The following is a 24,387-nucleotide window of genomic DNA, read 5'->3' as shown; positions in this document are numbered from 1 at the left end:
GTAAGAGAGAGAGTGTGTGTGTGTGTGTACAGATGTATATGTGTGTGAGCATGTGTGTGTACGGATGTATATGTATGCGTGTCAGAGTGTGTGTACAGATGTGTATCTGTGTAATTATGTGTGTGAGAGAGTGTGTGTGTACGGATGTGTATGTATGTGTGTGCGTGTGTGTGAGTGCACGTGTCTGTGTGTGTGTGTGTGTGTGCATATGTGTGAATGTGTGCGCATTGGTGGTTCAGGACTTTTTTTTCCAGGAATCACTCTCACACTCTATGCCTGTACATCAACAGAGCTGGAATCTCCCCCCAAGTCAGAGGTGGAAAGACTTTCCACTCCCTCAAAACACAGAAAGAGAGAAAGAGAGGGAGGGAGGAAGATAGAGAGAGAGAGAGGGGGAGAAAGAGAGAGAGGAGGAGAGACAGAGACAGAGAGAGGGAGGGAGAGAGAGAGAAAGAGAGAGAGAGAGGGGCTGCAGTCTGCAAAACCGCAGTCAGACAGACAGGATGCAAATATCAGTGCTCCTCACAATGGCTGAGGCCAAGTTCAGCATCCTCTACCACCCAAAGCCAGTCTCGGGTCAGCTGACAGGCAACCACGTCCACTACAACATATTCTCCTAATTCATATGGTATTTATTGACTTGAGAAAGTCCCCAAGAATAAAACAAGCTTACAGACAGCAGGAAGTGCGCAATGGTCACTCCTTTGGCAAAACAAAGAACCTTCGATTAGCCTTTCACAAACACACATGCACATGGCCTTTTGGGGTCGGTATTTACTGTGACATCACAATGCAACCCAAGCAACATGGCGCAGAACACAATTAGCCCTTCGGTGGCTAGCTAGCTAGCTAGTTTGGCTCACCACCACCACAGTACCATTAGCCCAATGATTTGTTTGACCTGACGCTTTGTATAAAGATGGGAGCACACTGCAGCTATAGAGCCAACTGGCTAAGGACCGAAGCAAAAACCACTGCGACAAGAATAGAAGCGTCACTGATCAAATGAAAAAGAACAAAAAAAAACCACTTTAATTCTGCATGCCCTGCTGATTTTTCATAAAAGGTGTTTTTTTCTTCTTCAGTCAGGCAGTGGATGAACACCCTGATTGGTGGGGAGCTAGCCTGTCAGACATGTGGGTGCCTGACACTTGGAACAATGCAAAGGAAAAAATGAGTCTATTTTAAAGACACGATGCATTTCAAAGTCAACCATGATTTAAAATATACATTTGCGTAATGTATATATGTATATACTAGTTGTTACTTGTCAACATTTATTAAACCGTGTTATTCGTGAATTAGGCCTATGTTAGTGTCTATGTTTGTTCTTCTGACCCTGATGCTTTTTTTTGGGCCTCTCTTTAACCAGGTAGGTTACCTGAGAACTCAGTTCTCTTTCACAGTGACAACCTGGGGAACCAAAGTGGGTGGGGAATTTAAGAGGATCATTCAGCCAATCAGAGGTGGGGGATGATTAGGCAGCCAAATTCTCCTTTTTTGGCAGGAATATGGGCAGAAATGGGACACCCCCTACTCTTCTGAAAAGTAGCACGAGACCTTTAATGGCCAGAGTGAGTCAAAACCTCTGTTTAATGTCCCATTCTACAGCTCAGCGTCCCCCATCAGTGCGCTGGGGTTCTATTTGGTCCACGGGGAAAGATCGCCCCCTACTGGTCCACCAACGCCACTTCAAGCCACAATGTAGTCCTCCCAGGAGGCCTCCCATCCCAGTTCTAACCAGTTTCGCACCGGCCAAACTTCAGCAGTTTGAGATGAGGGTGATACAGAGCGGCACACCTGCTGATTTATTTTCTCTCCTATGGAGCAGTACAAATCGCCAGTAAGCTCTGTCACACTCAGCTGGACTGTGGGGCGTATTCCATAACTGTGCACCAGTTAGCCTTCGGAAGCCTTGATATTTCATACTTGCATTAAAATGACTTATGGATTATTCCTGTTCGTGGCCTCACTGTTCAGAGTCGTAACCGTACAGCACTATGCCCAATTTAAACCCTCTGAAGTTACACGTCTGCCAAAAACTCTGGGGATGAACTTTGCCAATGGGCCAATGGTCCGTTGTGGCTTGAATAGAACCAACAGGATTTTTTAGGACGCCAATCTCACAAACAATCCTTCCCGGATTCTGTGTGGACAGAGCGCATCTGCAGTAATGCTTTCCAGTGTTCTTTCATCAAAATTACAGCCCTCTTATCTGTTTCCACTGCGTACCAACGCTGATGCGCATACAGATTAGCTCCCCCCTCCCCGTAAGAAGCAACTGAAAAGAGTTCGTTAATGAAGAATTTTCACTTTAGCATCCGCAGCGTTTCAGCTTGTGCGCGCTGCTAAGCACCAAGACAAAAAAAAAGAGTTTGAAGCCGTTTCCTCCCTTTGGTTACTGTGGCAGCAGAGACAGCGCGAGAGAGTGGAAAAAACAAGATGAAAAAAAAAAGAAAACCGGTATCAGCCATTAATAAAGATAGCGCCGATAAATATAGGCTACCTTCACAGGCGTGTGGCTTTAAGTGTGAGCGCACTGTGCAGGGGCTTGTAACTGCACAACCAGCATGAATATTGCATACTGTAGTAGCCTATGTGCTTTGAAATATAAAAATGATGCAACAAATCCCCCCAGCTATTAATTCTCAGCCAAAGCTGTGCGTCCAAGGAATAAATGCAAATTCATTTGCAACATTTGCTTGCACGTGCGCGCAGTACTCCAAACCTCATACAAGTAGGCCTACATTGCTGTCGCATCAAAACGTGTTTTCAATAACTGTATGCCGGGAATTCTTTTCACAACTATTTTGGGGGGCATCACCGAGGGCCACTGTCCATAATGGCGGGAAAAGTGTTTACTAGAACACATGAACAAAGAGTTAAGTTACCTCGCAGACGCGACCACGACGGTATCTCTGACTTTCCCTTGAGACTGGGGGGGGGGGGGGGGGGGGGCGGTCCAAAACCTGCTGGGGCCCACAGCTCGCTTCATGAACGTGAACACATTTGCTACGACCCGCTTGACTAAAATGTATGTAGCCAAGCTAACATGGAAACTGTTTCTGGTAATGAGACCAAAACCTCAGCATTGAACCTCATCCGCTCTTTTAAAATCGACGCACCTACCCAACTTTTGTTGCTGACTAAACGCGGGTTATTGTCGTGTGAGGTTGAAGTGAGGACATGGATAATGTGTCTGCATCCATTTTATTATTTTATTTTTTATCCCTTATTCGACCAGGAAAATTGTCGTTGAGATTTACATCTCATATTTGCATGGCATACACGGTACACACTATTATAATGACAACATCAACAATGACAATACGCATAAAAAGGTGATAACATTTCAATTGAATAATGTTGCCATATTCCATGATTACATTTAATTGGCCCAATTTTATCAAGATTGAATCAGGTACAGTCCTCAGTCATAAAATTAACTAAAACTTTAAAATTTGTTAACATAATCAGAAAAAGTTCTGCCAACTGTCATCACGGTGGGATAACATTCACGCAACGGTGATCAGAGGAATTCAGCAGTTTATGTGAATTTGTGATGCTGACGGTGTTACGTAGCCTATTTTGTCTCTCCGCAGAAAACGCGCTTGTTACTGAAACCGTCTCCGTCCACTTTGTAAATATGCACTGAGGTAAGCTACGTTACAGCATTACAACACTGCATTCACATTACGTGACATTGCATTACATTGCATAGCGTAGCATTTAATTGCATTGCATTCATTTAGCAGGCGTTCTCATCCAGGGTGACTCGCAGTATAATATGGCTCTTGTTTTCGCGTAATTCATTCTCTTTTGCGCACACACTTGGTTCCTTGAGACTGGAGCATTATCAATACAAATAAATAAATAGATTATTATTAATAATAATAATAATAATAATAATAATAATAATAATAATAACAATAATAAAACAGACTACAGATTATACCATCTGTCTTTAAAGCTATAGCATTGGGTTGCCTGTAAACCATTTTCTTGCAGACAATGGACTGAATGACAGTCGTATTGAATCTAGGTCATAATAAGTAAAAACGAATCTGCGTTTTTCACTTCTACTGCTAATTTAAAGCTAATCTTGGGCCATTCGATAGGCTACTATCGCGTTAAAGGAGCAGCCTACACCTTTTTGTTAAGCAATAATAAATTAAAAACTAGGAAATATGAAATCAGATGTGCCGTACTTTATATTACTACGTGTTCACCAACTAACTTAACACGAACAGTAGGCTTGTAGTAGTTTTGAAACAGAAGTTGATAGATTCATTTTCAGAAACGCTTAAATATGTAATTTCCCTATTCACTTAATAACAGTCATGTACAATTGTTTTTTTCTTTTCTTTTTTTAGATAAATCTTCAACAGATGACTTTGCTAACGTGACAGGTTGCAGCGATGTGGTCGTCCGCCACATTTCCTGTTTGCAACCGAAAAAGACACGAAGAAGTAAAAATAGACTCGGCATGTCAAGTGCCTGAGCAGCCGTCACCAACTCGGAAGGAATATTCGGTCTTCTGCGATGTCCTCGAGCTCGCACGAGACCACGGTCATTTAGCTCACCATCGACACCCGAACATACCTGTTTTCCCGACGCTGAGTCTGAAATGGGTAAGGCCTTTCCCCTGTGTACTGTTTGTTAACTGGCTGTTGGCGTCTTCCATGCATGCAAGTTACCAGTCGAAGCAGCTTTAAGAAATATATGTTACATTTTAAAAGCTAGGCTTTCAGTTTTTTTATTAATTTAATGTCTTACATTTTTATGAATGGCTATGCGCATGATTAGGCTGCTCATTGTAACTTGCACCTTAATTTTCGTACTGTTTTTAAGCCGAGGCAGACATAAAATGAATCTTGATCAGACTTAACGCATGCAGTGGAACTTGCGCAACAGAAGAGTTGTGGTATATTAGCAGGTGTTTCGTCGTTGGAGGATCCACTTACAAAACGACATATTTAATCTGGTTCTCGGTATGGTTTCCCATTTTCACTGATACCAATGTCAATGTCACTTGTTTGCTTACTCAATGGCCTACGATCAGTTATTGCTACGACTTTCAAGCGCTTACCTTAAATGACAAATGGGTTGTAGCCTACGATATCCATTTGGATGTAGAGAATAATAGAATGTTTTTTTCTTGGTAAGTGGTTGCAGTGATATTATTGTTGTGCACGTTAGGATCCACAGTCTAATATTCGATATTGATTCAAATCTAACAGACCTCACAGGAGCCGGCTGAGATCACGTAGGCTACGCTACTCCCTCACAGAGCTGATTTTAACACCGAACATTTTACTGTGCACGTAAGCCTACCGCAGGATTCTCCTTTAGAAATGATGTAAATTCACACTATGTGTTTTAGTTAATGAAGTTAGTGCCAAATGGAGACAATTCAATGCGTAGGCCTACGTCGCATCGAATGATGTTAAACGTTTATATTGAGGTGGTAATTCCGGTAGCTCTGTTGCAACTTTAAAGTCGTAACACTGGATCAGTCTTCACCTCAAGCAAAGGCTTTTGTGTCTGTATTCTAAAAGCATAATTTTAGTTTTTTAAAAAAAATTTTTGGAAGTCTTTTAAAAAAATAAATATATATATATATATATATATATATATATATATATATATGTGTGTGTGTGTGTGTTTGTGTGTGTGTGTGTGTGTGTGTGTGTCTGGGTCAAAATCCATCTGCTACATTTTTTAAAATGACAGTTGACAGCAAAGAGATCCAGCCACTTATTATCCACAGTGGATTTGGGCGTAGCTCAGAAATGAAAGATCATTTTATCATTTCCATTTTCAGGCATTTAGCAGACATTCATTTTTCCAGAATGACTCGTATGCCATACTTATACTTGGCTTAATTATTTGTTGAAGTACAACCAGTTTATTTACACACAAAACAGATTGCTATTTACTGATCCAGGTTAAGTACCTTTTACAAATGGTATTACCTGCACCTGAGAACCAAACCTGCAACCTCTTTGTGACAAAGCGACTTCTGTTACCATCAGACCGGTTATATTTCACTCTCCTCCATAGCTCAGTTTTTAGTCTTGGTACCTGCGGAGGTTACTACCTCCAGAGGTCAGAGGTCAGAAGCACGGCTATGGCCACAGCGGGGAACTGGTACGGACCTTCCCCCCTGAAATGTGTGACTGTACTTGCTAATTCATTAACACATCCAGCTTTGGACCGTGGGAGGAAACCAGAGTACCATTAGGAAACCTGGACTCGGGCCAAAATTCGAACCCAGGACCTTCTTGCCGTGAGGTGACAGTGGTACAGACTGCACTGACATGGATTTAACTGTATTGCTGTTTTTTGTTTTTTTTTACAGTAGTCTGTGATTCAGGTATGGCCGTGGCGCTGGCTTTGGTGTCTATCATCTTGGCGATCTCCTTGTGCCTGAATGCTATTCTTTATTCTCTGAGACGGAGAGATGCTCGAAGAAAAGGTGCGTAGAGAATCATCCTGTCATTGCAACATCCTTTGATTCATTCGGTCTAGGCAGTCCTATGCATCCACAGTAAATGTGCTGTATGATTTGTTCAAGTATTTGTTTTTTTTTTACCTATATAACTGGGCAGTCCCAGTAATTCCGGATTTAGTCCCAGTGTGTATATTTTACAAGGAAGTCAGAGCTGAGAAGGCTGCTCAGTTTTGCAATTGCATACATTAACAGACATTTATGATACATACTACAAGCCAAAAAAAAGCAGTTAAAAAAACTAGCACTTCGAACAAGGCATCCCATATCCTTGACTGAAACCCTTTCAGTGAAATGAAGCTCTCTGATTGGACTGTGTTCTGAAGGTCATTTGAGGTTCAGGGAGGCAGGGAGTGGGAGGCTTTCCTCTGTAGCTTAGTCTTGGTACCTCAGAGGTACCTACGGAGGTTACTACCTCCAGAGGTCAGAGGTCAGAAGCACTGCTGTAGCCCCAGGGGAGAACTGGTACTGACCTCCCCCCCTGAAAGGTGTGGCCGTGATTGCTAAGCTAGCTTGTCATACACAATGAGAACCAGAGCATCACACTGAGAACAACGCAAAGGAAAAACGAGTCCATTTTAAAGATGCGGTGCATTTCAACGTCAGCTCTGATTTAAAACATATATTAGTTGTTTTGTTTTTTTTAACAGAAATGATACACACTGTTACTGGTCAGCATTCATTAAACAGAGTTATTCACGAATTAGTTAGGCCTAGGTTTGTCTATGTTTGGGTACCAGAGTGGGGCCATATGTACTCTGTAAGAGTTGATTTAACACTGGGCTTTTTGCTGCGTGGTTAAACTGTAATGCAATGTAGGTCAATGTTGAATGGAAACAATTTGCTGCAGACTACAGTAGATGATTGTGTATACTTTAGTATGCTGGTGCTCCTTGGACATGTAATTTGTCTGGTAAGAGTGAGGGCACCACATGTATGTATAGCGACACTGTGCCTCTGTGTCTTATGGTGGACACCCCCAAATATTTTTTGGGGCGATCTCTGTCAGCGTGGCAGGACCTTACGTTAAAAAAAAAACCCGTTGGGGAACACGGGTGAAAGTAAGCGTGGGTGCGCTGGTTAATTTTTTGCTTTTCATCATAGAAGTCCGGGCGCACGTGAGTAAATCACACAACGCGGAACGCTTAGCGGGCCGTTCGAAACCTGTACGATTCGATTTAAATGTATCGGTTAAAACGTTTCAGTTTGATTTAAATTAAAAATGTAAAAATTCAGTAGAATTGCTCAGCTGCTGTGTACTCCCCGTTCAGGACATGCGTTTGTCATTTTTCTGCATTTTGTAGCTACATACCTCCTTTATTGCGGGATTTGACCCATCTTTTGGAAACTGCACACTTAAGCATGACCTCAGGAGTGTATTCTTCTGTAGCGGACAGGGCCATCTTCTGCATTTCAGAATTCAATTTTGTCTTATTTTTTGTTGTTGTTTGTTTTTTTCAGTAGTGTGTAGCTTATTTTGCTCACAGACAAGGGTTTATAAACTCTTGGTCACTCCAAAAATATCCACCTGAATTACGTCTAAATATTTCTGAAGTTATTTACCAAATTAGCAGGCTAATGTCCTTATTTGAAGAGTAACATATGATTCCTTATCTGAAGAGTAACATATGATTCCTATTTATTTCTTCCTTAAAGTAACTGTTGTGGGTAACTGTCTTTTGACAGATGCACTTAGGAAAATGGACTGTACAGAAAAAACAAGCACATTTTAAGGCGCACATTTAAAACCGACACAAAACTGCTTTTCACTTTTTATAGCTGTTGAAGAGTACCCGTGCCCTGAACCCGAGGCCTACCACATGGACAGGTAAGTCTTTTACCACCCTGTTTTCCTCCATGTCTGTTTTCATTGTTCGTTTAGTCCATATACTTGTATGCGTTACAGATCTTGCGTTTCATTTTGTTTTTGGTCTGTGCGTTTGCATTTCGTAACGTGCACTAGCACTGTGTTCGCACACTCGGCGGACGCACACTGACAGCCCTGTACTTAAATTCTGATTGATCTACCTTGCCTCTTTTGAGTTGAGAGACCTTAAGGCTTCTTCAGATCATCTTCAATCGAGGGTTACGAATTGGGGAGTTACAGTGTCGCCGAAGCATTCACCGTGAAGATGTAAGCGCGAACGGAATTCTGACGGCAAACTGATTTTAGCGATCCAGACCGAATTCTTGTTTAGCGTTCGACTGAGCAGAGCCTGGATTCAGCCTAGTATGAAAGTTAGCAGTGGTTGAGCGCTGTTGTTTAAAAAAAAAATGTTAGTTACCGACTGGTTGTAGCTTTTACTGAATTGTCGCTTAAAAATCTGGAGATTATTGGCTCAGTGTTGGCTCGAAGGGAAAGCATGTGAACAAAAATTAAAAAAGGACAGAACGAGCGGTTATTCTGTGATGTGGTATGCTGTTCAGTGTAGCCTACTGGACTGTAGCCCGGAAAGCTGTGGGTTTGGACCGAAGGCTTTGTTCGCTTTTATTGTTGACACTGTTAACCATGAAGCGCCGTCCCTCACCTCAGTGACCGCTTCAAGCCTGCGCGTGGACTGCACTGTGGACGTGCTGCGGCACCAAACCGCCGTCGGAAAAATTACAGGCTATCGACCAAATTTATACTCCCTTGAAATAAAATGAAAATGACAGTAGATGACGAGGCCTGGTTGAGCGGAAGTGAGTCGTCAGAGCTGAGAAGTGTGCCCAGAAGGATTGTGGGGGAAATCGTGCTTGTCGGTTGCGCGGTCTGCATCAGTGAATGCCTGCGTGATATTGTTTTTTTTTGTTTTACAGTCCTGAGGTCACGTTGGATCAAGAGAACCCCATATATGGCAACATAAACCCAGACAGGACAGGTGAGTACCCGCCCCCCCCCCCCCCCCACGCAGGTGTGACACCTGGCTGATTTGGCATTCAGTAGTCATACTCCGGCAAAAACAAATAAGACACATTGCACGAGTGGTGAATGTTTCCAAGTTTTGATGATAATTGTAGTATAATATTTTTTCCCTTGTTCTAATGAATTTGTTTTGGAAAATATTTTAAGGTTGGTTGTTCTTGTTTTGTAGACAGTAGCATATGTAGTGTGTGCCGTCAAGTGGCCTGTTGGAGACAGAAAGAAAAATCTACTTTGAAAAAACCTTTGGGTTGTTCACCACACGCACGTTGACGCTTGTTTGTTTGTTCTGTGCAGGTGCTGGGGGGGCTGGCGGGGGAGGGGAGGTTTTCTACGAACACATGACCACACGCTCCAGGGAGGAGAAGGTAAACTGCTTTCACCTCTCCCTTTCTCTTTCTCCTTCTCTCTTTGTCTCCCTCTCTCTCTCTCTCTCTCTCTCTCTCTCTCTCTCTCTCTCTCCTCGCATGGTGTCTCATGACACCTGAAAGGCTGTTGGCGGTGAAAGCTTGGCGGATCAAACATGGCCAATCATCCTTTAGGCATTTGACCCAGGTTCTGTGGGCGAAAGAGGGAGCATGAGGACATATTTCAGGTTGTAGCATCAGATGTCGCCCAATGAATAGTCTAATGCAGGCAGCCAAACATAGCCAAATGTAGACTATATAGTCAAATGTAGACTGCATAGCCGAATGTGGACTACATATTGAAATGTGGACAGCGCTGACGTAAGGCTGTGTGGTCGAGCGATGCATCGAATCGGCGGCAGGACCTCACACCGCCCCCCCTACCGCCCCCCTACCGCCCCTCACACCTTCAGCCGCTGCAGAGAGCAGGGCACCCAGAGATGAAAGGGGGGGGAAGCCACATTGGTCAAGTGATCCGACCGCAGTGATTAAATATAAACCCTGACTTACAGGTCACTGCTATCTCCCAGACACACACACACACACTCTCTCTCACACACACACACACACACACACTCTCACTGCTATCTCACAGACACACACACACACACTCTGTCTCACACACACACACACACACACTCTGTCTCACACACACACACACACACACACACACACTCTCACTGCTATCTCACAGACACACACACACACACACACACAGACTCACATACACACTCACATACACACACACACTCTCTCTCACACACACACACACACACACTCTCACTGCTATCTCCCAGACACACACACACACACTCTGTCTCACACACACACACACACACACACACTCTCACTGCTATCTCCCAGACACACACACACACACTCTCTCTCACACACACACACACACACACACACTCTCACTGCTATCTCACAGACACACACACACACACAGACTCACATACACACTCACATACACACACACACTCTCTCTCACACACACACACACTCTCACAAACACACAGACACACACTCTCACACACACATACACACACATACAAAAATGTTTCAATTTCATTTTTGGAAAAATTCATGTTTGGAAATCTCAAATGTGCTCTTTTCTACTGACACACTAATGCAGAAAACAAAAAATGAACATCTAAGACCAAATATATACTATATATTATATTTTAAAATCTGGGGTGCCTAAGACTTTTGCACAGTACTGTACATATATACACACATACACATACACTATACACACACGTATATACACATGCACACACATATACACTTGAATGAATGAACATACTTGCACTTTAGTTGATGTCAGCAAGTTGATACATTTTATTCAGTTCAGTTCTATTCAAATCATTTCAGTTCAGTTCAATTCAATTCAGTTCAATCCAGTGCAGTTCAATTCGGTTTTACTTGTGTAGTGCGTTTTACTGTGGGAATACAAAATGAAATGGGGTAAAAAAAATCAGCCTTGAAATAAAGGGGACCCCCAAAAAGTGAGCAGTTGAGGCAGAAAAATAACTCCCCAGCGGGAAGAAAAACGATCAGTCGGTGGTGAGAATAAAACTCCCTGGTGGGAAAGGTTTCCCGCATAAGTAACCAATCATCAGTATGACTGTTTAGTGGCCTAAATGAAGAAGTGGATTCTGATTGGGGAGCGAATTTCGGTTATAGAACACTTTGTACCCCCTCCTTTCCCCTCTCCAGCCCCCACAGCAGGACGTGTCCTATGCCTCCTTGGACCTGGTGGTGGGTCAGAAGCGGAGGAAGAAGCACAGGAACAAGCAGAACCCCAGACCGGGCCAGAGCCGGGCGGAGCACCCGTCCCAGCAGGACTTCCTGGAGGTGGAGGTGGAGGTGGAGGCGGAGCCCGGCATGCCGTGCCGGAACAGCAGCCCCATGATCTCCCGTAACAGCATCTACCTGAATAGCCACCAGGTGGCGATGGAGAGCGAGGAGCTGGAGAGGAGGCTGGAGAGGGAGAGGGAGGGTCTGATGGATTTTGACAACGTGCACGACGACCCCACTCGCTTCTTCACTAGGGCCAATCAGAGCCAGGCTTTTGACACTGATAGTAGGTAACCGTGACAACAGTCTCCACCCCCTGATGCTTTGTGTCTCTTGAGCACCCAGAGAAGGGGAGTACAGTTTGTGAGTTTGGCTTCCCTGCAGTCTGCTTGGTTCTAGAAAGTCTGAGCCAGCATTGTGATGTCATAGGTCATTGGTTGATCCAGCTTAAATCGTATTTGGAGCAGCACCTGCACCAGATCTTGATACTTCTGAAGAAATCCATTAGTTTATTTATTATTAAATACATTCCAGAAGTTGGGTGAGATCACTTATCTCAAATATATGTAGTCCTTTTGTGTGGAGTAGGTATGTTTTCATTATTTTTACACTTACATATCTTTCATGTTATAATTCTTCCTGCAGTACACTGTATATTTATTTTTTTATGCATTTAGCAGACCTCTTATCCAGAGCGACTTACACAGGTTACATTCTTTACATACAAGGCAGTGTAGAAATGTGTCTGTGTTAGTGTGCACTGTACTGTACACAAGTCTGAGGTTTCTATTAATCTGGTCATGTGACCTCACCAGACATAATTCAGCCTTGCCTGCTATGTGTGCCACTGTGAGAATGGCGTCTGTGTGGTGACTGGTAGCTGAGTTTATGAGAACACACGGAACAAGTGTGGGAGAAAAAACAGCCCTTCGGCTTGACTTTGTGTTTGCCAAACAGAGACAAACCCCCTGCAGTACCTCTGCTCAAACTTCCTGTTAGAGACTGGAACAAGTGAAAAACACAACCTCAAACACTCAACTTCCGGCAAACAACTGCTTTTTTGATTCAATGTAATTTTTTTTTTTTTTGGGGGGGGGGGGGGGGTGTATGTGTATGTGCTACATTGTGGTTCTTTGTTTGTTAGGTATTATTTTCAGAAAGATATGGTGAGATTATCCAGCTTTGTCAGAGCTTTAGTTTAAATTGTCTCTTGAAACTGGAGTTTGAATGTACCCCTAAAAATGACAGAGAGACATGGGAAATTTCAGAACAGTTTTTCATTGTATCAACGGTTCAACAGTAGAACATTATCATTTTTACATTTTCCCATTGCGCTCTTATTGTTAAATCATTATTTATAAGTGTGACTGATATAAAAATGTCAGGTATTTCTCTTTTGAAATTATTTCTTTAATTCAGAGAGGACCTGCAACACACTATGCAACATAAATTGCCTCGTGTTTGTTGCTGTTTTTCATATATATGCATTGAGATACCAGCACAATGATTCTCACCAGTTGGGATTCTGTGTACTTAATTTGCCTTTCCAGGTGGTACTGTCTAAATTGTAAATTATTTGTGTCTATTATATGTTTATGTTTTATGCTGAATCTCCTGTGATTCGGTAGCGATATGCTAACATTCCCGAATGTTATATTGCTTATTAATGTTATATTGCTTGAATGTTAGCATATTGCTAACATTCCCGACTTCAGGATTCCTGCTTGCAAATATTTGGACACGTGTTCAAGTATCTAATGACTATTCCCGCCGTGGCAACTCGTTATTTAACTTTAATCAAACGTCTGCTTTTGACAAAAATCAGGTTAGATTGATGCAGCTGAATTCACACCGTGATGTCGTGTTATACTCTTGTGTGATGTTGTATGATGAAGTGTGTTTGTGTTGTACAAGAATAAAAAGAATTTAAAAAAATGCATTTTTATTGTAAAAAGTGTGCTTGTCAGTTTATACATATTTTAAAAGTTTTGAGCATTGAGCACTACTTTTTATGTCAATGGCTACCATAAGTTAAAAAAAAAAAAATCAATTAAACGTCTGAAAACAGTATTGTTCGCTTAAGACCTTAAAATAATATTGGATAAGGGTTACTTAGTGCTGTCATTGCATTTTCAATATCAGGGGCTAATTGACTCCAAAATTAAGCCGTGTAGCACGGGGCTAAAGGAAGGTTTGTTACTTCAGTATTGTGTATTTTATTATCAGAACTATGCGGCTGTTCCCAAAAGGAACTTAACATGCGGTGGCTCGGTAAACATCCTAATCCAGTGGTTTACATGACATATAACTAATCTAAGTTGTGTCGAAGAAAGGCTTTGTCAAGTAAATAAAGTAGGCGATATAAGAATGATAGCAGGACGAGTATCCGTTTTAGACTCAAATACGTGAACAGGTATGGACCACGGAGAAGCACTGTCGGACTTCTGCCAGGACTGGCCATGTACGTCACGAATGATGTCATAAAAGTAGGCGGGCGTTTAAGGAAAACATGGCTGCGCCTATGTGAAAGTCACGTCGCCTGTATGTCTGTGGTCTAAAAGTCATAAAAAATCAGCCAGAAAAGTATTATTTATACTCAAATGTTGTTGTGCTAAACGAGGCGAAAGCGAATTTAGTTAATCAGCTGCCTTTTGCGTGGTGATATTTCGAAATCCCTGTCTAGACCGTTTCGAACTGTGATATACCAGCACTCCCCAGAATGGAACAAGACCAGCAACAACTACGAAATGTAAGTTTGGTCATAAAGTTCTAACTGTAGAAGCAATGTGTACCCGTAGCTACGTAAATTAACTATTATTTTGTGTGTATGGATTTATTCTGTTTTCTTGATCCGTCTGCAGCTCCGGGATTTCCTCCTCGTGTACAATCGAATGACAGAGATCTGCTTCCAGCGATGCACAAGCAACCTTAACTACAGGAATCTCACGATGGATGAGGTAAAATGAAACCATAAAAATAACAAACAAACGTATTTCGCCATGTTCCCGACTGCGATCAGATTCACTGACTGGCGCATATAGCTCTTATGTAGTTTTGTCTTGACTGTAATGAATGCCTCGTGCTTGATGTTGGGGAATACGGCCTCGTGCCTTGCGGTTTCATCATACAGCACGGGTGGTTGTTCTGTGTCATGTCGCGATAAAACAATGAACCTTTTAATTATATACAGTTTTTTTCGACGGCAGCGTAGCCTAACACCCTATGGCATTAGTGTAGGTAGGTTAGTAAACCATTGCTAGCGCGGAAGTATGCGGTTTGACTGGGACACATCTTTTATTTTGCTTTAAGGGAGGGGTCAACTTAACGGAACTGGCTGTAATAACAGAAAATTCTCATTTTGAGGTTTTCAGTGTTTCTGCACCACCGATGACCTTCGTCAGCCATGTTTCTTTTTCTAATTTTTGACAAACGCGTTCCCCTCTCGTAGGAGCGTTGCGTGGACAGCTGCGCCGGCAAACTGATCCGCTCCAACCACCGCCTGATGGGCACTTACGTCCAGCTGATGCCCGGAATCGTGCAGCGACGTCTGGAAGAGATGGAGGCCAAGGCCGGGGAGATGGCCAAATCGGCAGAGGCTGGCGCCGCCGTGGAGACCGTATCCACGGCAACGGCGGCATTGCCGGAAGGGACTGTGGCGGAGTCGCCGTCAGCGTTTGCTTCGACCTCAGTGGGGCTAGTAGGAGAGATTCCGCCAATTACAGCGCCCCCTGCTGGTGGGGTAACAGATATTACACCTGTTATAGCGCCACCTACTGGTGGACTAACAGTAGATATTCCATCAGTTATAGCACCACCTGGTGGTGGTGCAACAGTAGATATTCCATCAATTATAGCGCCACCTACTGGTGGACTAACAGTAGATATTCCATCAGTTATAGCACCACCTAGTGGTGGTGCAACAGTAGATATTCCATCAATTATAGCACCACCTACTGGTGGAGTAATGGTAGATATTCCGCCAGTTTTGGCGCCACCTACAGCCCTGGAAACGGTACAGCTTCCGCCAACTCTGTCACAAGCGCCTGGAGAACCAGCAGCAGTGGCGGTACCCGCGTTTTCGGCGAAACCGTGGCTGTCTGAGACGCTGAACACCCTGCCGGGCCTGGCCACCGCCCCGCCCCCAATCCCGCCACCGGAGACGCTCCCTCTGCCGCCGCGGGTCGATCCGCCAAGTGCGCCGGGCGGCGCCCAGTCCTCGCCGAATCTCGGCTCGGCGTCGTCCCGTCACGATTCTCCAGCTCAGCCGCCAAGCGAGTGATGGGGAGACCGCGTAGGACCACGCGGTGCTGAAGAGACGCCCTCGCCCGGGCGGCAGTGTAGCGTAACGGGCAAGGAGTTGGTCTTGTAAACGAAAGGTCACAGGTTCAATTCCCGGGGAAGGACACTGCGGTTGTACCCTTGAGCAAGGGACTTAACCTGCATTGATTCAGTGCATGTTCAGCGGTATAAATGGATGCAGTGTATAAATGCTGTGTAAAAAGTTGTATAAGTCGCTTGGGATAAGCGCGTATGCTAAACGCCTGTAATGTGATACAGGGAGTACTGGTCAGGAAGCTAACACTGCTGCAGCTGGGACTCAAAGCCATTCTACCTGGAAATGCTCGCCGGAATGTGCACTCTCTCCTCTTTTTTTTAATTAAAAGACGACATGTATTATTAACCGTTTCTGACAGTCTTTCCCCCTCATAATTACTATAATTACTATAATGGATAGCATTTATGTATTGCTTTGCTCATATTAAGCACGAATGCTTCAGAGCAAAGGCGGCAGGCAGCCTTGCTCAACCCCTGTCAGTGTGTAGTACCCACCTGGGTGATGTTATTGGGAGTTTGAATAGAGCTCTTACCTACAGAGAGCGATGGTCCAGCGGACGGGTGGGGGTAGGGGGTGCGTCTGTGAGGTCACGATTTTGAGGGTCTAATGTGATGTCATCCGCCCCTGTGGTTGAGCACCGGCCTCTGCAGCCTCGACTGGGCGGGGCTACAGCGTGCTGTCCGTCACTCACTGGATGGAACCAATCATTGCCGTGTTTCTGGGGCAGGGAGAGGCAAGGTCTCTGATTGGTTCAAACAAGTAAGCGATTGTGCTGCAGCACGCTGTACTTCCCGTCTGTTATGGGGTTGGTGAATTTCCCTCTGCTGTGACGAGGCCTGTCATTTTGATTGACGAAATCTCTTGCACCAGCTCAGAGGCCAGTGCATCACAGGCTATGTGTTCCACTCCTGTTTAACATTTCAAACCCCACCTGAAGCTGTTAATGTTATTCTCTCACTCACACACTGCAGAAGAGTTAAGGTGCGTCAGCCAATTGCAACCTGGCTGTCTAACCATGTGACTTACGTATGTTGGGGGTTTTCCACCTGACCCACGGACCGCCTACCCAGGTTCATCAATACATTCCTAAATCATTGCATACCAAGTCTGACCCGGGACCCCCTACGGTGCCTTTAAGGACCGTCCATGGACCACCGCCCCCCCCCCCCCCGGTGGAAACCATGGACATTTGTTAATGAATTCTTGGCCATGTAAACTGTTGCAATGTTACAATTTAAGAGAAATGACTGATTTGGTTTCCTCCAATCAAAATGGAAAGGGGTGTGGCCACCAAAATACAAGGCAGAGGAACAGTCCCCCCACAATAATCTCAGGATCCAGGATCTATGCATTCACACATCTCAGAAGTTCTGCCATTGGGTTTGGAATTTATGCAAATTTGCATGGGGAACTTTAGACAACCTTAAAAATTCAACTGAATTAATTTTTTCTCCAGTGAATAAAGTGGCTTTTTAAGAGTTGTTGCTGTAAATCTGACTATATTGTAACCTGAAATTAATAAATTCTTACTGGAAAAAACATACTAGTCTACAGAGGACATTGTGAAGGACAACGGTGAGCCCTTGTTTTTGACCTTCCAATCAGAATTATTTAAATGTCTTTACACCTATGAGCCACTGGGGGGCAGAAGACATCAGTCTCGCCATTGTTGCGGCGTCGTTTCAGTCGGATTTTTTTGTGACCATACACACTTAAGGTACTAAAGATTTACACACCCCGTATGATGCTTCTAGGTTAAGAGTATAACAAAACGGTTTGTGGACATAATTTGTGATTGCGCGTTTTTGTAAAATGGTTTAATGTATGCAACATCACTTGTGTCACTGCATACTTATGGGCTCAAATTAGTGCCAAAACTGTCCAACTGCAAAACCACCCCGATTGTGCAGCCTGGCCTGGACCAGAAATCACCGAGGATCTGTGAGAGAGGATAAAGATTTGTGAGATTTCTTCTCAAAACTGAAGAGAAAAGCTGTCTTCGCCAATCTAGGGCTTGCCCACATATGGAAATAAGTCTCGTACTTGAATGACTTTTGAAATTAAACTGTTTAATTAGTCTAACTCGCTGTACTAGCCTGATCTGGTGCTTTAAACCTTCGGCCAATCTTGATTATGTGACATGCATTATCTGTCAAGTGTATTTGGCTTGAATTTAAACTGAAATGGGTCTATCACTGTTCTCTTATAGGTTATAGGTTTTCATAATTTCCGTTTATTTCCGCATTTATATGTCTCTAAACATCAATACAGCCAGCCCCCAAACTTTTAAAAGTCATGTTTTTAATACTGTTCTGTTTGTAAATTACTTCTAGCGGGAGTGCTCGTACACTTTGCTCCCGAACAGGCACGTGCTGGATGTGCATGTGCATAACATCATCGCCCGATGGTTAATTGGATCTGTCAGGCAGGGAACCAACAATTTCACTGCAATATATCCTGTTAAAACAAGTCCGAACTACTGATATAATTCTTAGCTGTTGACATAGTCATTACTTCATTTCATAATATAGGCTATGTCAAAATGAAACGTGTTTTCGCTATGCAGTAACTAGCCCATTTGTCACGAGGTAAAGGCAGATAATATCTATGCCGTTTTATTGCCGTAGGATATACATTTTCCCTGGCAAAATATTGCTGAGCGAGCTAATCCAGGCTACATAACTAATGTGGCTATGTAGCCTATTCCTTCTTCTTGAAATGTATTCATTTTTTTAATCCTAAAAAATTAATTATAATGAATTTGTTTTTCTCGCCTTGTGGGCTACCTTGAATCTTGAATCATTTAAGCCTGTTAACTTCAACACTGTAACTTGAAAATCGTTTCAAATAGGGCCTGTGATACCTTTAAAAAATGAACCCGCAGGGGGTGTAATTCGCCGACATTTTCTGCCACACTGGACGAATTCACGGCTCGCGCAAAATATTCCGCCCGCAGGGGGGTGCAGCGCTGCCGACCTGGACCGGGACGGACAGGCTCCACTCGCTCGCGCACTACACGTCAGAGGGGTATTTTTTGTGTGGAACGAGGGTGTGGCGGTGTGGATATCGGGACAGTTCGTAGTCTTTCGCTTTTCCAGGCTTTTTTTTAAAGGGGATAATATCGCTAAGCGGCTGTACTCGAACCGGCAGGTAATTCATTTCTTTTTACTGCACGCTTTCTTGATGAATGCTTAGTTTTCTACTGTCTTGCCACAAGCTTGCTATTTTTTTGGCAGATCTGTTCCTTGGGAAACGTAGCCAGCTAGCTGGCTAATGTTACAGGCATATTTAGTTGGCTAACTATAGCAAGAAAGCTGCTAGCTGACTGCGTCCGGTTCAGTGAAGACTGTAGCCCCGACCGAACGCCCAAGAGAGAGAGGATAAACTTAGCTGGCTAACTAATTTTAGCTTACCCCAGTCAGCTGCTTCTCCCAGAAAAGCCCTATTAAAAAGACCCGAGTTTGCTTTTTTGAGGAAAAAAAGCTAATCGGTAGTGGCAATGTAATGCACATCTCCCTTCTAGTCTGTGGATAATGTTAAATACAGCGAGCTAATGTCTGCTAACCAATGACTTCACTCACTGGCCAACTAGTTGCTGTACTTCCTAACCTCTCGCTGGGAAGACCGAAAATATATCGATAACTAGCCAGTTGGTCGGCTATTGCTACTTAGTTTGTCCGACGTTTGAAAACTTTCATTGGTTACACTTAAGCCGGTCGCCAGATAGAATAGCTGACTGATTTAACGCACTATAAAGTTGGCCGTCGTCTAGCTCGCGTTAACTTGGCGAATACAGATTTAGTTAACTTCGAATGGAAGTGAGGTCATTCAAATTCACAGGGAAGAGTATTGCTTTTAATTGTTATTACTAGATAACTGTAAACAGTAAGCCCTTACTGTTTAATTAGGCCTACCTCTTTCTCTTTGTAACGTTTTGACTTTATAACTGGTTACGCTGCTGGCTGTGTTTTCTTAGTTGGTAACTAACATGAAATGATGACGCCAGAGTGTCTGCTAAGGAACCAGGCACTGTAGTTTATTAATTTGAGGTTTTCATTATTCGCCCCTCTGTTGCAATACTGTGGTTAGCTATATTTAAAAAAAGTCATACTGACTGAATCAGTTCCCGTTTCTATTTTTATACGTTTTTATACTGTACATTCGGCTATAGCCTACTTGTGCATAACGCATGTCTACGCGTTGCACCAGTAAACGCTATTCAGTAACTTTGATTGATGGGTAACGAAACATTTCATTCAATTTCCCCTGTGAGACAGTACGAGTACGTGGTACTAAAAGTCAAGTCTTATTTAAAAATAAAAAAAACTATCATGAAGCCAGCGGTTGTCATATTGCCAGTGACGCGGAATCCGTCGAAGCCGCAAGACTAAGCGATTTGTCAGGAATGCGCTGCAAACCAGCTTCAGAAAAACCAGAAGGTGAGGTGGGGGTGGGCTTTGCAGTTCTGTGTGAAATTTGGGTGGTGTGTGTCGCTCTCTGTTGATATATGACGGCTTGCTGTCAGAGAGACGAAATAAGGGTCTCGCTGCGTTGCGGGCAGTCGGTGTGTAAATAACATTGTGTAGTGGGGCTTCTGTTAGGTTCGTCCCATATGACTTAGCAGGCTAAATCAAATAAGTCCAGACTCCAGAATGTTGCCTTTTTCTCTTGTGGAACTGACTTAAATCCACCCCTTGGCATTGTGCTGTTGGTTTCGAGTTGCTGTAAGAGCTTGTGTGTTTGTACCACACTGAAATCTTCTCATCTGATTGCAAAGGGAGTTGGTTGCCACACTGAGCTGTACCTGGAGTTTGAGGTTTCATTTACACACCTTGAAGCACGCCCAAACTCCACCCTGGGCTACTCACCACAGGTTCACTGTGGAAATGTGCAAAGTTCATTCAGACACTTATACTATAGATTGGTGGTGGTGGTGCATAAAGTGTTTCTGCAGTAATTTACTGCATTCATGTGAGAAACATCCATGTATGCAGAGAGATCCATGAGAGTTGGTGCAGTTAAGTGGTGGGTGTTGACCTTGCTTGCTAACTAATTGTGAAATGTACTCAAATTGTGTAACCACATGCTGTGTCTACTAGACTTTGTTGTATGTTAGTGTTTCCTAAGCCATCCTGCTGACAAATCTTGTATAATTATAGTAAATTAATAGTTTGATCAAAGGGAATTTTTTTACCACTGAAGCTGCTGGAAGCAATCTGGGGTCCGCTGTACTGGCAGACATTTACATTCAGGCATTATAACAGACGCCTTTATCCAGAACAACGCACACTGCTCACTTTTTTCACTGTGGAAATGTCTAATTGGGCGTTTATTAAAGCAGTTCAGGTTAAGCACCTTCGAGCAGTACTCTGCTGGGGAATCAAACCTGCAACCTCTGAACTGTGAGCCCGGGTCCCTAACACACATTATAAAACGGGTCGTTTCAATCCTGGATGCTGATTGGCTGTTATTGTAAATCCGATACAGTAACAGTTATTCAAACTGCCTGCTTGTGAACAGTATCGCACATGTGCACTAACCGTTACCTGCGAGAAAAAAAAAAACCTAACACAATAAATAGTATTGTGTTATTAATTTTCTCTACACATTGTGACTGTTTTATAAAAGTGGTACAGCACTGGAGGCCGTGCTGTATCGTGAGCACAGTCACGTCTGCAGGGGGGTTGCCAGCTCTCTGCTTCGCGCCGTGCGGTATCGGCGGCACAGCTTCGGCCTCTCGTGCCGTATCGCCGCGGCGACCAGGAATGGAGCAGGCGGTGGAATGCGCGCTATGAGCCGCGTAGCGCACGCCAGGCGCGCGCTGGAGCGGGGCCACGAACGCGGCGGGACGGCACGGGGGGCCTCGGCCCGGCGCCTGAGCGCTGGAGCGCCGGCCCAAACATGGCCACGCAGACACCGGAGGCCACGCGGGGGCGCGGCGTCAGCAGCAGGGGGGCGGCTGGCCGTCCTAGGGTAGCGCAGAGAGACTTTCGGGCAGTAAAAATGTCAGAATGATTACGCACAATTGAAAAAAAAAAAAAAAAAGCATATTTTTGCCAATATTCAGAACTAGATACGCCTGGCGAACGATATTTGGAAATTCTTGGGCACCTGCTGGAAGCAGGCCGTGATCCTGCTCTTCCTCCCGTCCTGCAGAGCGACGTGCGGGAGTGCGTTTCCTCCCGTCCCGTGGGAAGAGGGGGGCGGTCCCACGCGGGTGGTGGGAGGGGCCAGAGCAGAGAGAGCGTTTCCGATGCCCGGCCCGCTCTGCTTCCTCGTCCCGCCCGCTGTAGTCCGCACGTGGGACGGACGCTTCAGGGAGTTAAATAAGGGCACAGCCAGGTGCTCTGCCTCCTTACATGGAGACTCTGACTCTGACTGGGCTCGGCTGGACAAATGTCTGTATGGGAAACTCATTTACAACATGGCTATAGAGCTAGCATGGAACAGACATTTTATAGCATCGCTACTGAACAGAAGCATTATCTTGTGTTCATGTGCGCCTCCTCTGAGTACACCGGTTTCCTCCCACACTGAAACGCATGCCTGCCAGGTTAGGTACACTCCGGCCGTTGCCCTTGACCAAGGGACTGGCCTCAGAGCTGGAGCTGGCGCTGCACTGTGGCTGCCCACTGCTCCTAAGTAACTAGGGTGGGTCAAGTGCAGAGGACAAATTACCCCACAGGGTCAATAAAGTGTAACTTAACTGTTTATTTGTGCTCTTCTCTGGTCTGTTGTACAGGAGTGTGATGAGAGGAGACACAGCGCCCCCTGTCTTCCTGTAGCTGAGTGGCACTCAGCACCCCTTCAGCGTTCGGGGGGTACAGATCCCCCCCCAAAACCTTTGTGAGATTCCAGACTGGTCCCCTGTACTGCCCTCTGCTCTGGCCCTTCCCCCCCCCACTGACCGTACCCAGCAGAGCGAGGCCCAGGACGAAGAGGAAGAGGAAGAGTGAGAGGAAGAGGAGGGGGGCGGAGGCGTCATGGACGACATCTTCACCCAGTGCCGGGAGGGCAACGCCGTGGCCGTCCGTCTGTGGCTGGACAACACGGAGAACGACCTCAACCAGGGGTGAGCGAGAGAAAACCATAATCTACCTTTGAATGTACCCCCAAACCTTGATTGCCTTCACAAGACCCAGAGTGCCTGTTTGAACACTTACTGCACACACTGGTCTCATTTATGTAGGAGTTTATATGTGATGCTGTAGAGGTGGATTGTGTAGCGGCATTCCGGAGTGCGGCATTCCGGAGTGTGGCATTCCGGTTATGAGCGACGTTCCAGATTGGGATGTGTTGAAATTTCGGGAAACCTGCAGGATCATGCACAGAGGTGTTGCGTCATCCTGACGTCCTCGTCTCTGTTGGGAAATGAGTCCGCCCCTCTTCTGCTGAAGTGAACATCAGGGGCACCAGCCAGGGCTTGTCGCAGTCTAAGGGAAAAGATTTAAAGCGCTTATGAAAGCTTAGACACTCAGCGGCTCTCCAGGACCAGGGCTGGGGACCCCAGCAGGACCAGGGTTTGGGGACCCCAGCAGGATTAGGGTTTGGGGACCCCAGCAGGATTAGGGTTTGGGGACCCCAGCAGGACCAGGGTTTGGGGGTCCCAGCAGGACCAGGGTTTGGATGTCCCAGCAGGACCAGGGTTTCGGGGTCCCACCAGGATTAGGGTTTGGGGACCCCAGCAGGATTGGGGTTTGGGGACCCCGGCAGGTTCAGGGTTTGAGGACCCCAGCAGGATTAGGGTTTGGGGACCCCGGCAGGTTCAGGGTTTGGGGACCCCAGCAGGATTAGGGTTTGGGGACCCCAGCAGGTTCAGGGTTTGGGGACCCCAGCAGGTTCAGGGTTGGCTGCCTCTGGTTTCAGCAGATTGAGGCAGCAGCAGCACACAGATGAGCCTTTAAAAGAACCCAGACTCCCCTCCCCTTTCTGTCCAGTACGAGGAGCGCGGTGTATTTTACGCGGGTGACACTTTTATCAGGGCTGGCTGACGGGTCTGGAAGCGGTTTGGGAGCGTTTGGGAACAGCGTGTGTCCCCCTCACCCCGTTCCCCTCCGCGCTCGGTTGGGTAATCTTGGCCCCAAATGCCCTGGAGCTCCTGGTTAAAGGCCTGGTGCAGTTCAGGAGGCTGCAAAAAGATCCTGCAGCCTGGCTCTCTGTTTGGGTGTGTGTGTGTGTGTGTGTGTGTGTGTGTGTGTGTGCGTGTGTGCGTGTGTGCGTGAGTGTGTGTGTGTGTGTGTGTGTGTGTGTGCGTGTGTGTGTGTCTGTCTGTCTGTCTGTGTGCATGTGATTTTTCCTCATACTTAATGCATTTGGATTTGGAATAAAAAAATTCATACGATACAAAAAGCAGAGTTTTATTTAATGGCATTTACATGCGTTTCTTTTTTTTGTTTGTTACACTTTTACAGGCAGCTGACTGAGAGGTGTT

General features: G+C 45.0%; 3 protein-coding genes across 5 annotated transcripts in view; all 3 read left to right on the top strand.

Annotated features, from left to right (window-relative positions):
- Nucleotides 1-4,389: 4,389 nt before the first annotated feature.
- On the top strand, nt 4,390-13,559 carry LOC118235162. 2 transcript variants are annotated; one of them, XM_035432227.1, is made up of 6 exons: nt 4,390-4,631; nt 6,362-6,478; nt 8,291-8,339; nt 9,311-9,372; nt 9,711-9,781; nt 11,540-13,559. In XM_035432227.1, exons 1-6 carry the CDS (start codon nt 4,628-4,630, stop codon nt 11,912-11,914), a joined length of 678 nt encoding a protein of 225 aa, XP_035288118.1. In that variant the 5' UTR covers nt 4,390-4,627; the 3' UTR covers nt 11,915-13,559. The 2 variants fall into 2 exon arrangements, with proteins under 2 accessions (XP_035288118.1, XP_035288119.1); XM_035432228.1 differs by having other exon boundaries at nt 4,395-4,631; nt 6,365-6,478.
- A 537-nt stretch (nt 13,560-14,096) lies between these two features.
- Nucleotides 14,097-16,306, top strand: timm10b (translocase of inner mitochondrial membrane 10 homolog B (yeast)). The gene is made up of 3 exons (XM_035432158.1): nt 14,097-14,369; nt 14,482-14,577; nt 15,069-16,306. The coding sequence occupies exons 1-3, from the start codon at nt 14,340-14,342 to the stop codon at nt 15,897-15,899; spliced, it is 957 nt and encodes a 318-aa protein (XP_035288049.1). The 5' UTR covers nt 14,097-14,339; the 3' UTR covers nt 15,900-16,306.
- Nucleotides 16,307-18,872: 2,566 nt separating this feature from the next.
- Nucleotides 18,873-24,387, top strand: part of ilk (integrin-linked kinase) — an 18,201-nt gene continuing 12,686 nt past the window's right edge. Inside the window, exons 1-2 of one of the 2 annotated variants that reach the window (XM_035433175.1) lie at nt 18,873-19,106; nt 22,699-23,028. In XM_035433175.1, the coding sequence (XP_035289066.1) occupies nt 22,940-23,028 (89 nt within the window). In that variant the 5' untranslated portion in view covers nt 18,873-19,106; nt 22,699-22,939. Of the gene's footprint in view, nt 19,107-20,257; nt 20,396-22,698; nt 23,029-24,387 lie in introns of those variants that run through there. The other variant, XM_035433174.1, reaches the window with a different exon arrangement.

The sequence above is a fragment of the Anguilla anguilla genome, chromosome 9 (assembly GCF_013347855.1).
Source record: "Anguilla anguilla isolate fAngAng1 chromosome 9, fAngAng1.pri, whole genome shotgun sequence".
In the NCBI taxonomy this organism is placed as follows: domain Eukaryota; kingdom Metazoa; phylum Chordata; class Actinopteri; order Anguilliformes; family Anguillidae; genus Anguilla; species Anguilla anguilla.
The sequence above is the reverse complement of the archived record's forward strand: the minus strand, read 5'-3'. Positions and strand labels throughout refer to the sequence as shown.